The sequence below is a fragment of the Neolamprologus brichardi genome, chromosome 15, assembly GCF_056152115.1.
Source record: "Neolamprologus brichardi isolate AB-2024 chromosome 15, ASM5615211v1, whole genome shotgun sequence".
NCBI classification, from domain to species: Eukaryota; Metazoa; Chordata; class Actinopteri; order Cichliformes; family Cichlidae; genus Neolamprologus; species Neolamprologus brichardi.
In genome coordinates this window covers 2,564,517-2,581,832 of record NC_142118.1, presented here as the reverse complement: position 1 = coordinate 2,581,832, position 17,316 = coordinate 2,564,517, and the positions used below count along the sequence as shown (strand labels likewise).

Below are 17,316 nucleotides of genomic sequence, written 5' to 3'. Positions count from 1 at the left end.
TCTCACTCCAGGCCCCTTCAAGCACAGGGCGGCACTGCGCAGTGGCAGGCTATGGGGGCGGCCGGGGAATACAGTGTCAACCCTGTCAGGAGAGGAGGAGCAGCATCCAAGAGGTGGAAGCAGAGAAAGAGGATGTTGAGTAACAATCAGGGAAGCAAGTATGTCAGGCTAGAAGGTGGGAGTGTTAAAAAAAGAGAGGAGGTGGGTGACAGAGTGTAGGAGGACAGAAGTGAAGTGCAGGTGGAGAGAAAATCAGGATGGATGGACATGGAGAGTATGATGAGTAAGTGAGAAAAAGAGAAGGGGCAAGAGACCACTATTTGACATTTGAGAGAAACGATGTCGTCATCAGTTTTGTGTTATTCACTGCTGTATGTTCAGGCAGTGCTGCTTTCCCTCTATTACAAATGCAAATGTCACCCTGTCCTTTTAATAATTTGACTTTTTTTTTAATATCTCCTTCGAGGGGAACACAGTGATGGATGGGTGCAAACAAAGACTTTAATGGAATACCTTCACCTTTCCCCATCACCCGCCCCCACAGGGCTAAGCTGTGCCACTGGTAAACAGTTTCTGTTTAGAGGATTTGGCTCCAGGTGACTCCTTTTGTACAAAACACCTTATGCGGCCCGAATCACAGGCTACCTGTAAATCTTATATAATGTGATAAAAATAAAATTGCTGAAAGATATTTTTAAATTCTACAACCACTTGCTCGGAGAGAGCACAGTTGTGGCTGTGATAACGGCGAGATGTTTTTAGAGTCGATAAAATTAGATCTGTTTTGTAACTCTTTTGAAGGAGTGCAGCTAAAAACAGATGTCGTTTTTTTTTAGTTATTTGGAGCCATTGGGTAACACGGGTGAAATTCTGTACTTGTTATATATGAATACAATACAGAAATCGAGTTCACGACTTCTTGCTTCAGACTTTGCTGAAGTATTTCACACATGATGATCCTGTGCAGACTTTGTAAGGTGCAACCCACCACCATTTCTAATGACCTATAAATGGTGGTGGTCTCTGTCACATAGAGACTAACAACCATCTGCACTCACATTCAGACTCCGTCCACACGTACACGGGTATTTTTGAAAACGGAGATTTTCCGTTTTTGTTTTAAAAAATAATCCCGTCCACACGTAAACGCAGAAATGAAGGAAAACGCTGCTAGGAACATGCCAAAGCAGCAGGTGGCGCTATATTCCTAACCGTGCAGAAATGTTGGCCAATCAGAAGCCTAGAAGCCTCGGTGGGAAATAGTAAACAAAGCTGGGGCATCAAAGCAGAACCGAGTCGTATGTGTGGAGGGACAGTAACTGTGTGTGTATGTGTAAGCATTTAAACACTGCAGAGACAATTAACAGTAACAGTATTGTAGAAATTCATTTCACCGAAACAATAACGTGGCGCACAGTGTGACGTCAAAAAAGGCGCACACCTTTGACGCTGCGTTTTCTCCGTTTTTCTCGTCCACACGTAAATGCAAAAACGGAGTTTTAGAAAATATCCACCCTGGCCGGAGTTTTTAAAAATCTCCGTTTTCAGTGACCAAAAACGCCGTTTACGTGTGGACGAAAGGTGCAAACGCATAGAAAAATCTGCGTTTTCAAAAATACCCGCTACGTGTGGACGTAGCCTCAGACTTATGGGTAATTTAGATTTACCAATTAACCTAACCCTAATACTTGCATGACTTTTAACTGTGGGAGGAAACCAGAGTACCCAGAGAGAAGCCACTGCAAACAGCCAGACCTTCTTGTTGTGAGGTAACAATGTTACCACCATGCCACCAAGATGTCGATCCAAGCTTACCAGAAAGTAGCAAAGCTATGATTACAGGGCTTTTCCTTTTTGTCCTCGACAGGTTAAACCACAATAAATAGCAGTAGCATACAGATGGTGTGTGTATAGTTGTCTTCCTCTTATAAACCTGGTGATTTTCCTGTGGTTGGAAATCTTATGTGATGTTGTGAATTTTGTGAGTCCAGGCAACTAACTAGTCTCACTAGATTGCATCATGTCATCTCAACAAGAACAAATTAAGTTGTTGAATTTCATGCAGATCCTACATGATTTAATTATGTTCACCATAGAAACGTGAAACTAGACTTAGAGTTTTGTAAATGTAACAACCACCCAATTTACTTTTTTTCAGTGTAATAATAATAATGGATTGGATTTATATATACACAAAGCGCTTTACAATGCCACTATTCATTCACTCTCACAATCACACACTGGTGGAGGCAGCTACGGTTGTAGCCACAGCTGCCCTGGGGCAGACTGACAGAAGCGAGGCTGCCATATCGCGCCATCGGCCCCTCTGGCCAACACCAGTAGGCGGTAGGTGAAGTGTCTTGCCCAAGGACACAACAACCAGGACAGAGAGCCCGGGGATCGAACCGGCAACTTTTCGGTTACAGATATGCTTCCCAACCCCTTGAGCCACAGTCGCCCCACTTTGTGTACCCTAATATTCTTTGATGAGTAATGATGCAGAAGTATTGATGTTAACACTTGTTAAAGATCACTGACTGACAGGGAGAACAAAAACGTGCATGTTAACTGTGACGCAACTGATATAGAAAACTGTTAAAAAAATGTTAACAAAAAAATACCAGAAGCTTAGCTTAGAATATTAGCCTGTGTGACACAAGCCCAAAGTGTACAGTGCTGCAACGCTTTAATCAGCTGAAGAGCAAACGTGTGATCATAGATAAAATGTTTCAGGTTCAGTATTTGACAGATGACACAGCCGAGTGGATTTAAGTCAGTAAGCTTTAAAAAACTGAAAAACACATTGGTTAAAATCTGTGGTCAGAGTCAGTGAGAGTCCTCTACGCTGCACACGAGTAGTGAAATGTGCTTAAACTGTAATAGTGATAGCATGCTGCAGTACAGGAAGGATTGCACGGCACAGGTGGGTGGTTTGGGTGTTGCCCTGAAACAGGAGGGATACGACTGATTTAACAGTGAGCATCTCTCAGAGTAACATCTGAAGCACCTCTGATGAGCACAGTGTGTACACAGGATGTGTTCGAGCACAGCACTAAGTGTAGGTCGTCAGCCTTCGGTTCTTCATAAAATTCTTGTAGATGTCCTCATAAGATTAAAGCAAATAGACTTCTGTTAAAAGTGATGTCCCGTCATGTTTAAGGCTGAAAAACACTCCTGTGATGTACAGTATATGCAGTTAAACCACTCATCTTGTACTGCTTTTGCTATGGTGCCACTTTTGACTGGTTATTTGACTTGATGCTGCAACAGAAGGAAGTGAGAGACTAACGATCCCCACAGGTGTAACCGTCAATAGTGCTGAGGTGACCGGGAGGGGGGGGTAGCCATCTTCACACACAGTTATCTTGGTCAAAAAACGATAACAATAATGAAATACCAACATTTTAAAATAAGGAATAATTGCAGTATTACTGTCAGTCAAATTTGGTGAATTAATTGAACTAAAATTACAATAAATTACGAGTGCTTGGTGCAGAACGGTATGCACTGCAAAAAAAGGACAACTGCACAGTTATTTATGATAATATGTGATATGTGTTACCATCATTTGTATGGTTGTCATGTCATCCCTGCACGCAGCCAGAGGACTGTATTTTAAACGGGAGGGTCAGTAATGACTCCATGGCCAAGATCATGTGACAGCGCAAACAGGAACGCCTCCCTGTGGATGCTGCAATGAATAATGCACCATGTGAACAAACTGCGCTGTGCCTCAGTGTTGCCACATTAAGGGTTCGCCCAAATCATAAACTATCTCTCCCATTAGTTACCAATTCATTATTTCTTGAAAGACGTGTCTCAGAAATGTCATGCTTTGCTACTTTGAGAATCACAATGCTACATTTGCACGCTGCCTATGTTAAATGCACGTGTGACAAAACATCTGTTTGCTTTGCACTTTGACTATCTCGACAAACAGATTGTGCGTATGTCTGTGTACATGGCGGCTTGTGCGTTTGGATCTGTTCACATCCAAAAGAATGTACTGGTTTTGTGGGTCTGTGTGTGCACACTTGAACAAATTGCCATGTCCCCCTGCGAGGCTGCCTTTGTAAGTGTGTGAATGTTGTTGTGTGTCTTCACTGCACTGGAATTATCCTGCTCCTTCATTAACACTAGGGTTAAATCAGCAGCTGACAGCAGCTGTGTTTGGGGCCGAAAGGACATGAGCACTCATCTGAAGTAGATTAGGGAGGAGAGCGTGTGTGTGTGTGTGTGTGTGTGTGTGTGTGCGCGTACCCATGCCTGTTTGTGTGCACAAAGCCTACACTTCCACCAACCTACCCTTGCTCTATACCCTTCTCCTTGTAGCTTTACTGTGTCCCGATCAATACTCAATCCGTGGAGGATCTGGACTTTATGGAGCTGTTACAGTCCCCCTGTGCGTGCATTATGAATGAGCCCCATCAGGCTGTTGGCTAAAAGATAGTGTAACAAAGCTCAGCAATAACAAAAGGAAAGATGAAGCGTGTACAGCCGCAGTAGTCCATTCTTCTGTTATAACAAAATTTCGATTACATTATCGATCAGCCTGCAGCGGGACGGACGAAATCATAATTCCAAAACAGATCAGGGATGGTTGATTGGAAGATTATCGCACCCTCGAACAACACTGCTGCGCCTCGGAGAGTTTGTAAAGACTTCACACTGTCAAGAAAATGAAGCCGGAGGGCAAGTTAGTCATGAGTTAAACAAACTGAGGTTTTCAGAGCACGAGACAAACTGTTGTTCGTCGGATAGAAACCTGAACGAAACTCAGGGCTTAATTCCTCTTTCCATGTCTACTTGTTATTTCTCAAAGATATAGACATAGTGCCTTGGAACTTTGGCAAGTTTGAGCAATTTACATCTAAGAACTGCACAGTCACTATCCCTGTACTATTAAAGAAAAAAGTTCTTCATTGCAAATGAGTAGCATTAAAGCATCTCTTTCTTCTTCTTTCTCTTTTCATGTAATATTCAGTTTGTTCTCTTGCCCAAGAGTGGTCTTAAGCGTGCCGGAATTGGAATCCAAGGTATCGGGCTTCAGAAGAAAACATGGTAAAAATGTCAGTGTTTCAGAGAGATCAGTAATGATGGTTAAAGCTCAAATATGTTAGAGCTACAGGGCGGCTGCAGCATTTCAGTCTTAAAAAAAAAGAAAGAAATTCAAAATCATCCCCCATTTTTCATCTGGCGCTTATCATCATCTCAGAACGTGCGTTGCATTTACTTGGGTAAGTACAAATGTTGCTGCTGCTGCTGATTGATAATTACCAGAGAGCAAAAAAACAAACAAAAAAATCTCTCAGATCTCTCAGAACTGAGTGGGGGGCAGAAACGACCCCCCCAAGCCATGGGTCATATTAGCATATTTAGCATATGCAAACACTTTATTGCTTTTTACTGTTTGATTTATTGCCTAAACCTTCTTCTGTGTAGTACGGAGGACCAAAGCTGCCAACATCCAGAATAAATAAAATGCCATGCATTCTTCATGCTCACTTCTGTCCCGCCAATACGTGAAGACTTGACCCTGTGGCGTCCTTCGAATTACACTCTCCCTCGTTTGCGTAGTGAAGCAGAAAGGCACAAAGACATAAATAACTCTGAGGAAATAAATTGGCAAAGAAATAAAAGCATGGCCAAGTAAACAGAAATGAATACAGAAGCAAATTAAAAGAGGAAATGTCGGTCTGTGTCACATATTATTAATTTTTAATGCCGATTTGCTGTTTTTAAATGCATACTGGTTTATTTATTGAGTATTTTCTTCTTGTTTTTGGCAGGATGGGAGACAAAAATCCTGATTTTGACATGTTGCAGTAAAATAAAAAAAAGAGCACAGGATTAATTAACGATGGCCCAGTTCCATTAAGTGTGCCAGTAAGCCATGACAGTGAACCAGTGTACACAAAAGCATTCGTTTAAGTCACCAAACAGTTTCTAGAAAATACTTCTTACTTATAAGCTTTTGCTTTGATTTATTTATTTTAATATTGGAAGTACTGGGGACTGTGTGTTTGACAGATAAGCATTTGGATTTTATTTTTATGTATTTTTCATAAATGTTACTTATATCTTTGCTTGCATTGCAATTTTTTAGCATTCCCCCGCAAAGGTGGGCGGAGTAATAGAAATTCAGTTTGAAACTACTCACAGTTATTACATATTAATTATTTCTTTGCCAGTTACATATTTATATAAGTCTATTTATTGACATAAAAGCTAATCAAAACTGCTGTTAGGAAGCGGTTAGTACCTATTAGCTATTGACGTTTGTGTCTAAGTGGCAGGTGGGTTACACAGTGGCCTTAACACTTTGCATATGACTAGATAGCATTTGCAATTTATAGCCACCAGCCTGTGTTGTTAATGTTTTTTTTTTAAATAATTTTTTTTAAACAAATACATAACCTTTGCTTTTGATTAGATTGAAAATGTAAGACTGGCTGGGCCTGGTTATCAAGTAGTTTTTGAGTAGCTTTAAGTAATCTAAGAAACCTTTTATTAACCCTCATCTGTAAAAGGCTGATGGGGTGTTGTCGTCACGCTGCGACGACCCGGCGGTGCAAGATTTTGAATGCAATAAGTCAGAGTTTGAAATTGATAACTTAGGTGTATCTACTAAAGGCTGAGGGGTAGCACTGGTGGCTACCAGTATTCCCAAAATGCATCTCAGGCACCTTTTTCCAGTTTGTGTTCTTACTGAGAGTTAAAGCCACAGGCCTATACCCCATGAACGTTACAGTAAACGTCTCAATTAAATCGCCGCGTTGTGTTCCAGTTGGCTTTGGTTTTCTTTGTTAGTGTACTTTTGTCTTCTTTTGCTATTCTTTATAAATGTTCTTTTTTAATTCAGAGGGTTTCTTTTACTGTGTATTTGAAAGTGAAATCACCTGTAATAGTACATAACCAGTAGAGGTGGGAATCACCATACATCCCACGATACGATATTATATTATACTTAACGCAAATTTAAAATATTTTGCGATATTCAGATTCTGTACATAAAGGTAAACTTTATCAATATTCATTTTCTCTAATATCAAAGTCTCACACTCAGTCTTTCTCTCATTTCAGTTTGATTGTTGACAAACTGAACGGTTTGTATTACAGTCTAGTCCAACTTAACTGAATCAACCATCTGGTACAATTATAGCTATTCTGAACTATGCAGTTTATGAAAACTATGCAGCCCCTTCAGCAACTGAAGAATTTGAAAGTAAATAAAATATAATTTTACATTAAATAAAAAAGTTTTAAACTTAATTAAAATAAAACATGTCTTAAATTAAAATAAGTAAACTGTCATGTTTATTGCTGCCAAAAACAAGTTAAACACATTTGGACAGTGAAGGAATGTCAGGATTCTTGCTCAGAAAAAGGATCAACATGCTCTGAAGTCAGAGCACAAAAACCTTTTTTGTAACAAAATATCGATTTCTGCTGTCCCTGTATCGATACATTATTAGCAAACAAAATATCACCATACTACACAGTATCCATTTTTTTCCCCACCCCTAATAACCAGTGGATTAACAAAGATTGACAGTGAGCGTATTTTGTTGTGTTCATGTTCAGGAGATTACATGTGGTCATTAACTGCACTGACGTCTGCATTACTTGTTCTGTACTGCACACACACACACACACACACACACACACACACACACACACACACACACACACACACACACACACACACACACAGGACCCTATTTTACCTTTTTACTTGTGTCTTGACATGTTTGCCGCCCTTGTTCTCACTAGCTTGTTGTTGGAGCTTGTTGCCTCCCCCTTAACACACAAACACACACACATTACACCCCTCTCAACCTCACCCGCTCCCCTCAGTCCTCCTCAGCGCTTGGGTCACCTGTGTTGATTTACTGTCAAATCTTCCAGGATTATCAGTAATCCCACAGAAGTACAATCTGTTGGCTGACAGCTGTGCTCGCTCTAACAGTGTTGCTGTTTCCTGCGCATACACTGCCCTATATACCCGAAAAAGCCTCTCTTCCTCCTCAGGAAAAAAAGAGGGAAAAAAAACATTAATTTTCTGCATCAATGGATTCCAATTGACAATATTCTGCAGCCCATATCTGTGGTATTTTGTTGTATTTGACTATAATGTGGCGCTGCTTTCTACTTTGATGGATTAGAGGGTTGGTGTAAATTTATTGCTGGTAAATAAATATGATATTGGATATAGATCCTCCTGTGGGGTTTCACCCTCGGTTTATCAAGGCTGGTCTTTTTGAATATTACAGGGAATGACTCGCTAATAATTTAGCCATCACGTCTCACAGTTCACTCAGTGAGTAGGTGTTCAATCAAGCCCAAAAGAAATAGTCGGGCATCTCCTTTTTGTCATAGATGAATTGAAGCGAGAATAGAAAAATGACTGAGACAATCAAAGCTTTACATATATATTAGTTTTATTGATCCAGCTGCCCTTTAATTTGCAGTATATAATAATGTCAACATGATGCTATACTATTGCACTTTGAAACGAACTGCAATTCATTTCCATAGTTATTTACCGTTGCTGCACCGGCGAATCATTTCTTATACTGAAACATTGGAAATAAGCTTTGAAAAAGGAAGAGGAAGTACAGTAATCGTACAGGATTCTTGGTGATCGTTTCCCTCATATATCCTCCACAGGTGGTGTACAAGAACAACGATATCCGCCTGGAGCTCTCCCGCCTTGCCCGCATTGTCGACCCCAAGATGAAGCTCCAGGGTGACGTGGTCTTCAAGTGCGAAAACGTTCCCACCCTCGACCCCATCAACTTCGAGACCCCGGAGTCCTACCTGGCCTTGCCAAAATGGAACACCAAGCGCGTGGGCTCCATCTCCTTTGACTTCCGCACCTCTGAACCCAACGGGCTGATCCTCTTCACCCACGGTAAGCCTCAGGACAGGAGGGACGCAAAGGGCCAGAAGAACAACAAGGTGGACTTCTTTGCAGTGGAGTTGCTCGATGGAGGGCTCTACTTGCTGCTAGACATGGGCTCCGGGACTATCAAGGTCAAAGCAACGCAGGCTAAGGTCAACGATGGCTCCTGGCATCATGTGGATATCCAGAGAGATGGTCGCTCAGGTAAGGATGAAAGAAAAAAGACGGATAAAGGTTGAAATGTCTGTTTTTAAGTTATCCTTGCTGAACTTTCACAGATGTTTAACATCCCTGTTAAATCAGCTCTGTGCTTTGAGAAGGCACAGTGGTCCTGCCAGGTCACTGGTGTCCTGTTTTCTCTGATACACACACAAATACATAAGAAAAAAATGGCTTCGGTCAAAAAAATTGAACTTCTGCTTCAGTTAAAACCGTGTTGCCTTTGGCTGAACGGTACAAAGTATAAATTTATAGGCAGAGAGCTGACAGGGCAACTAAAACATGTTCAGAAACAGAGTAATAAATACAGAAGAAAAGAGAATTGCAACTGTGCAATATTTACTTATGTAATACACAGTGAAGCATATCTTGTTTTGTTCTATTGCTATTGGGACTTTTCTATTTTTAAGCAGTAGTCAGCTTTTTAAAATGCCAAAAGAATTAAAGACAAAATTGCATCTTTAATGCAAAGACATCAAGTTTACATCCACTCACCGTGGACATGGATGGAATTTGGATTTTAATGATTTCTTTGAACTGTGCTTTTTCCAGGCTGAAATGCCTGCACGCCATACATCTTTAATGAATTTGAAAAGCAACTCTTTCAATTTATTTTGGATTTTCTCCACTCCACAAAAAAGTATACAAAAGCATACATACAGGCTCAGATATACACACACATCCACACTGATATTTGTGACACTTTTGCCATGAACACGTTTCTGGCATAATTCTGGCTGGATATTCATTTGGTTTTTTTTCTTGGCACATTTGGTAGAGTTCATTTAAATTCATTGGTTTCATGGCACAGACCCAGCTTCAAGCTGAGTCGAGCTTGAAAATTGTTGATTTTGGAGCACAGGCTTCTTTCTTGATTGGTACCCACTCAGCCAACGAAGGCGTGGACAAAATCTTGTCACGTTAATTTGGATAAAATCCAAATTTTTAGTGAACATGCTGAGACACAACATAACACGAGGAAAAATACTTGGAAACACAACTGGAAAGCTTGACTGCGCAGTAGATGAAGAACGGCAGGTGACAGAGCATGGATATATTATGTGTGTATATAAATAAACAGGACAAAGTGAATCTGACAGCAGTGCAGAAACATAAATGCAACCAAAATCCAAAAGCATGGCCAAAACTGCAGAACTGCTCGCTTGACTGTAGACTCACATTTTGCAAAAACTGACAAACTCTTCAGTCAATTACAAACAAAAACTAAAAAACTTAAAATAGCAACGACAAATAGGGGAACATGAATTAATTTGCATAACCATTTATCTCTCAGTTGACTACAGTCTTCGTAACACTAGTGAAACTAGCTTTGATGTAATGAAATTGCTTTGCTTCAGAAAATACAACTTGTGCATACTTACAGTGAAATTATACCAGCTCAAATGTTGCAATGCTGCAGTGATTCAGCTTTTCCTGCATCCCCACTGCGAGATGATGGAAACTATCGCAATATATTAATACAAGCATTGATTTATTGCCAGGATAAAAGCCGTATCTCTCTCTAGATAGCTACTGAGTCCATTTCCCCTTACCTTCCTCTATCTGGATGTTCTCTGACCTCATAACATGGGCAAATACACAGAAAGTACTAGAAGAAGATTATATTAGAGAAAGGGGCTCGAAACTTCTTTCGCCTTGAGCTCCGAACCCAACACAATCTCTGCATTAGGTGAGATCCTCCAGAGGACTTGGTTGTGTTAGACGGCATTACAGCCCATGTTATATATCAGGTTAGAGCAGCCAATTTAGCCATGTGTCAGAGCTCGCTGCTTTGATTAATCACCGGCACAGCCCCCAGTGCGATAGCAGAGTAAAAAGTAGGATTTTCAGGGGGGAAAAAGAGGAATGAGACAGATATATGGATACCAGACTGAGGGATGGTTAAGAACAGCCATAATCACACTTGTGGCTTGAGTGAAATGTTAATAGGAGTTGCAAGTGAATTAAATTTTCTGTCCACAAAGAACTATATCCTGGATCTCTCTCTGAAGGACGGCAAGGTGAATATAACGTAAAGTGAGAACTCACAGTGCACCACTTTCAGACAAGCCAAGTTTAGGCTTTGTAGTGAAAGTGATGTTTTCATCTGTTGTGTCCCTCGCATTACAAAGAGCTGATAATGAGCTGAGGCAGTGTAGTAGACAAAGAGCTAATGAACCTGTTTATTTCTTCCTGTAAGTTCATAATCATCGAATAAGGTCATAAAAGTGTTCAAATAATTAAAAATCTTGACATAAAATATGAATATATGGCCTTGGGTAATGGCATTATGTATGCATGATGTTTTATAGACATGCAGAGCAGTCTGGGTGATTTTTATGGAGTTTAAAAAAAACACACACACAGAAAAGTCGATAATTTGGGAGACAAACAGATTCTCTTTGCTTACCTTTGATTTTGGTATTTGTACGTCTAACACCAAATGTTAACTTGAAAAGATCTCAAGTGTGAGAAAAATAACATGAACAATATAACACAGTCTGCCACAGCACAAAAGCAGTGTCTCGTGACTGCAGGGGTTATTTCACCTGTTGCATTAAAGTGCAGCTGTAAAATGTGATCTATTTCCTCTGGACAACGCAGCAAAGAAGCCGTGTTAAATCTTTAGGCACTTTGTTACTAGCAGCCTGCCACAAAAACACGTAATTTGTTCTCATTTCTTTAGTTGAAAGACAGATTACACAGTTTGACAGGCATATAATGGTATTTTTGCACCGGCAAGGTTATTTCAAATAACTGTTATTACAAGATAACAAGTGGAGGAAGAAGTGGCCTAAAAGGGTATCTGCTGCTGATGAGTCGTATCTGAAAGTCATGTCCTCAAGAAAAGGAAAATCCAGCAAAGACCTCACACAGGACCTGATGCATCTGACCTCCAGCTGATTAGATAGATGTGAACCCAAAAGCAGACGATGGAAACAGAATCTTATTTTAAATTGAAAGTGTACCGTTTATTTTGGCAGAAACACAAAAACACGGATTTCAAACTAAACAGAGGAACGCCTAAACTGGGGAAACTAAGCAAATAAACACTAAAACCAGGGGATGGAAACCAGGAGGGAAACACAGCTGGTGCTAATCACACACAGAACCGAGAGGAAGCAAAACTGAACACACTATACACAAGACAAGGAACTATCCAAACAGAAACGCAGACTAGACACTGGAGCTGTGGAAGAACAGACATGAAAACTTAACTAGACGTGGAACACAGGAGGAGGCACAGTAACAAATCTGGAAACAAGAAATCACTAAATACAAGAGAACTTAGGGAGCTAGAACTACAAGAGACTGGGGCTATGTCCACACGTACCCGGGTATTTTTGAAAACGCAGATTTTTCTATGCGTTTGCACCTTTCGTCCACACGTAAACGGCGTTTTTGGTCACTGAAAACTGAGATTTTTAAAAACTCCGGCCAGGGTGGATATTTTTAAAAACTCAGTTTTTGCATTTACGTGTGGATGCGAAAACGGAGAAAGCGCAGAGTCAAAGGTGTGCGCCTTTTTTTGACGTCACAATGTGCGCCACGTTATTGTTTCGGTGAAATGAATTTCTACAATACTGTTAATTGTTCTCTCTGCAGTGTTTAAATGCTTACATATACACACACAGTTACTGTCCCTCCACACATACGACTCGGTTCTGCTTCTATGCCCCAGCTTTGTTTACTATTTCCCACCGAGGCTTCTAGACTTCTGATTGGCCAACATTTCTGCACGGTTAGGAGTATAGCGCCACCTGCTGCTTTGGCATGTTCCTAGCAGCGTTTTCCTTCATTTCTGCGTTTACATGTGGACGGGATTATTTTTTAAAACAAAAACGGAAAATCTCCGTTTTCAAAAATACCTGTGTACGTGTGGACGTAGCCTAAACCATGGAAAACACTAAATCGAAGAATATACAAAACCCAGAAAAACACAAACACTGGGTCCCAGACTCAGTACCATGACGTCATGAGATTTTGATCCACCTTGAAGTGCAATCTGACATGCATCTGACTGGCAATAGCTTCTATAGATAGAAAAACACACAGTGGAACACCATCAGTCATGGATTGGCCTCCCCAGTGCCCAGACCTGCATATTACTGAAGCAGTGTGGGATCATGCTGACAGAGAACAGAACAAAAGGCTGAAATGTCCAAAGTAGAGCTTTGAATGCCTGGAGAGCTATTCCTGCAGACTACTTAAAGACGTGACATAAAAGCTTGGCTAAGAGCATTCAGACTGTGTTGAAGAATAAAGTTGGTCAAACCAAATATTGACCTTCAGGCTTTTACAAACACAGTTTCTGCCTTAAACACCGTTTTTCCACGTATGTTTGTGCATGTTTCAATAAATCGTTACACCTTATGTCCTTGCAAAATAAAAAGAAATGAGGAGTTTCTAAAGTGTTTTTCGACAGTACTATATGAGCGATCGTTGAGTGTCCACAGGTGCAGACAGCGACCTACTCTGTAACCTTTTCCCAGGAGACGAGTAGTTTTGTCAGATTTGAGGGTTTTTTTCTTTGATTTATTTTGTTCAGCCTTCTTTTCTGTTATTTGGTGACACAAATAGAGTTTCCCTGAAGAGCTCGTTAAAGTCTGTGATCAGTGCAATTTTGGCCGCCAAACATAGGTTTGCACCTCCACTTACTCAGCCCACATCTTTAGCACGGGGTGGTGTGCTGCGCTATTTCTGTCTTTCACAATTTTGCTGAGTGCATCTCTACTTTGTTAAAGCTCTCAGGTACAAAATTACAAAAAGAAATCTGTCATTTTCAGCTCTGTCCTCACCTTGATGAATGGAAAAAAGGACTGTCAGTCTCTTTGAAAGGTTCTGGAAAGAACTATAGACTAAAGGTAATAGATGTAACTTGGGTTCAAGAAATGTAGCTGAAGCAAGCAGTGTTTTATTTGTCAGCCAGTAGAACATGACTGTAAAATACGAGGCCTGCTTTGAAAAACACCACCAAGAAACATGTCAGAGTGGATACCCCAGCATTTTTCGAACACAAGTCGATTAAATGATATTTTATTTGTCAGTAATCGCCTTTTTCCCCCTTCAGGCATCATTTCAGTAAACAGCCGTCGGACCCCTTTCACAGCCAGCGGGGAAAATGAGATCCTGGACCTGGAGGGGGACCTTTATCTGGGCGGTCTGCCCGACAGCCGAATGGGCTTGGTGCTCCCGACTGAGCTCTGGACAGCTATGCTCAACTACGGCTATGTGGGCTGCGTTCGGGATCTGTTCATCGACGGCCGCAGCAAGGACATCCGGCAGATAGCTCAGTCGCAGAACATGACCGGCATCAAGTCTTCGTGCAGTAAGGTGACGGGGAAACAGTGCGACAGCAACCCCTGCAAGAACAACGGGGTCTGTAAGGAGGGCTGGAACCGCTTCATTTGTGACTGTACCGGGACCGGCTTTTGGGATAGTACCTGCGAGAGAGGTGAGAGTCCTTTCCAGCCACTTTCTGCGTACTGTTTGTCTTGCGTCTTATGGTGATGATTTTAAAATCTTACTGCCTTTGGCAGAGGGTTTATCGATCTGAGAGTACAAGACCTTTAATGCGGCTCACTCAGCTCTCCTTTTATATTCTAAAAACCATTTCTTCAGTGAGCTTATGGAGCGGTGTTTTGCTGCTTTTAGACAGTATATTGTGTATCTTACAAGGTGCAGTGGTTGACAGTGAAGTAGCTTTGCAGAGTTCAAGTATCTTTTCTGTCTGTTTTTCTAAATATGGTTGAAAAGTGGTGGCGGTGTAGCTGCTGCTTACTAACTATAGATTTTCTAAGGGTGTGGACAGCGCTCTGTTACAACAGAAGTGTGACTTGGCACACTTGGTTCACATTATTTATGGAAGGATTTGCTGAAAGATTTAATAGGAGGTTTTTCAAGCATTTTCTTTCCTGGGAAAGATTCTAGAGAGAAATTGAACTTTTCCCAGTTGGTGAAATGGGCTCTCCTTGTCTGAGTTTTAAGAGCTTGGCCACATGAAGGTTTTATGAGATGGAAAGAATAGGGACACTCCAAGCTGTGGGAGAGTATATTATTGGACTGTTGTTCAGATTGCTCTTGACTCTTTCACTATTTTACAAAGATTTTCAGGATTCAGTGGAGAGATTTAAGTACTTTCCCAAGAACTCGAGGCCCGTAAAGAATCGTACGTGTATGACGGATAATGAGCATCTAGAGAGTAGGTGCTTAAAGCCAGCATTAAGTGTGAGTGTAGCATGTGTGACAGCATTGACTGATTAACGCGTTCAAAGGGGGGAAATCAAAACGTACCCAACGTAGATGTAGGTCTGTTTTGTAGTCATTGGTTTGGAAAATGCATTCAGGTGGAGACAGACATTTGTTCCTTTTGTTGTTGCTGATACTGCATGTTTAAAAAAAGCAATCATAAAGTAGCTCTTCTTATTCGCAGATGAAACTCAGAGTTAGAAAAGACAGATCAATATTCAATAATGTACTATCATAAATAATTTTTCTGCTAAAGTAAATTTTGCATTGCAGTAATGTGGAGAATGTTGAAATGTGAAAGAGGTAAAATTCCAGGGGGAGCTGGCTCTTTAATCGAGTTAACCTTGTGCTAGTCCGACCGCTGCGCCTGGCGTAGTGTGGACGTCCGTCATGTTTTATTTGCACAAAAAAGGGGGAAAGAAAAAGGCAGATGTGTGAAGCCAGCTGTGCCTGGCTAAAAACCACTCAGTCAGTGAACTTCAGTCACCTTAAACCTTCGGGAAGAAAACTTATCACTCGTCTTTGTCCTGCTTTGCTCCTTCCCGCACATCAGTTTCTTAACTGTCATATCTCTGCATTCATGCAGACCGCTTACCATTGTTTGAAAACCCGGCAGGTCTGCCTGAGAACAAAGCTTTACTCTGTTCAGCAGTGGATTGTTTTGGGGTTTAAATAGTAAGGCTTGAGGTGTGATGACATGCTGATGTTCCTGATGCTGTTATGACTGAGTGAATGCATCATCTTTATGCGTTATGCTGCTAGAATTTGAGATAATGTTGGACTGTGCAACACACACAGCAGCTGAAACAGTTATTTTTCATGGCCACTCCGTAATGGTTTGTTTCCTGATCCTGGTGAGTACGATGTCACTTCACCAAATTCCAAAACAGTTGAAATGATGCAGTCTTCTTTGGCCGTGGAGCTTTTTTCCTTGAGGGTATCGTTTGGATTTTCATGGCTTGGGTTTGGAGACTAAAGTTATTTGTTGTTTTCGAAAGATAAGCATTAACTGTTGATGACTGTTTGTCAGGCAGTGCTGTTTGTTGCAGGCAGCTACCACATAATAGGATGTCAGGATATCTTGGCCTTTAGTGCTCCAGTTTTTTAATTAGCAGACAACTAAGAGTACCACTCCAACTTCACACTTGCCAACAGCAAATATCATGAAAAAACAAACAAATAACGGTACAGCTGCATATACAATGAGCTCCGACGTACACACAGTGTTGTATAAGCAGCCCACTCACTGCATTAGCCTTAACAAGCTAAAGTTATTGTGATAAGTAATGGAACATCTCAGGTTATGAACATTTTACGCCATACTGTTAATTTAATGTTTGCATCTGAAACTCACACTGCTCTTGTAAATGCAGAAGTCATCAGCGGCTTTGAGGTGCACTGATGGTGAGCATTCAGATTCCCGTTTTTGAATTCTGGTCCATACTGTTTGCTTTCTGCCTTTTTGTTGTCTATAGCCTGTCGATATCCATCCTCCTCAAACACAAAATATCTCAATACCCAACTCTTAGTCATACGCTGCTTAAAAACATGGATCTGTTTCTGAAAGGCAGTGCGTGAAAAGCCTTAAAGCTGCGTCTTCAGTCTTCTGCAATACAGCGTGATGATCATTTAGTAAATTATGGTGAACAGATAATTGAGCAGTGTCGTTCTTGGTCATATTCACCCACTTCAGGAGTTCACAAACCAGCACGGTTAGAGTCCTGTATATCTTTATGTTTATGTATTTCCTTTTTCTTTCACTGACCTGCTGCTGGATATTGTGCTACACAAAAACAATTTACTTGCAATTCCTACAGCCTTCTCTTAAGAACTCAGTCTTTCTTCAGATGTTGAGAAAATTTCAACCCAAAAACTAATTATATCAAATCGGTGTCTTAATGGTAAAAACATGGACAGAGCTGCCTCGACATCCTTCCCACCCA

General features: G+C 40.9%; 1 protein-coding gene across 1 annotated transcript in view; it reads left to right on the top strand.

The window, feature by feature from the left end:
• Positions 1–17,316, top strand: part of nrxn3b (neurexin 3b) — a 346,576-nt gene that overhangs the window by 92,419 nt on the left and 236,841 nt on the right. The window contains exons 8-9 of the mRNA XM_087852476.1: positions 8,671–9,109; positions 14,196–14,579. Coding sequence (XP_087708602.1) covers positions 8,671–9,109; positions 14,196–14,579 — 823 coding nt within the window. The remainder of the gene's footprint in view (positions 1–8,670; positions 9,110–14,195; positions 14,580–17,316) is intronic.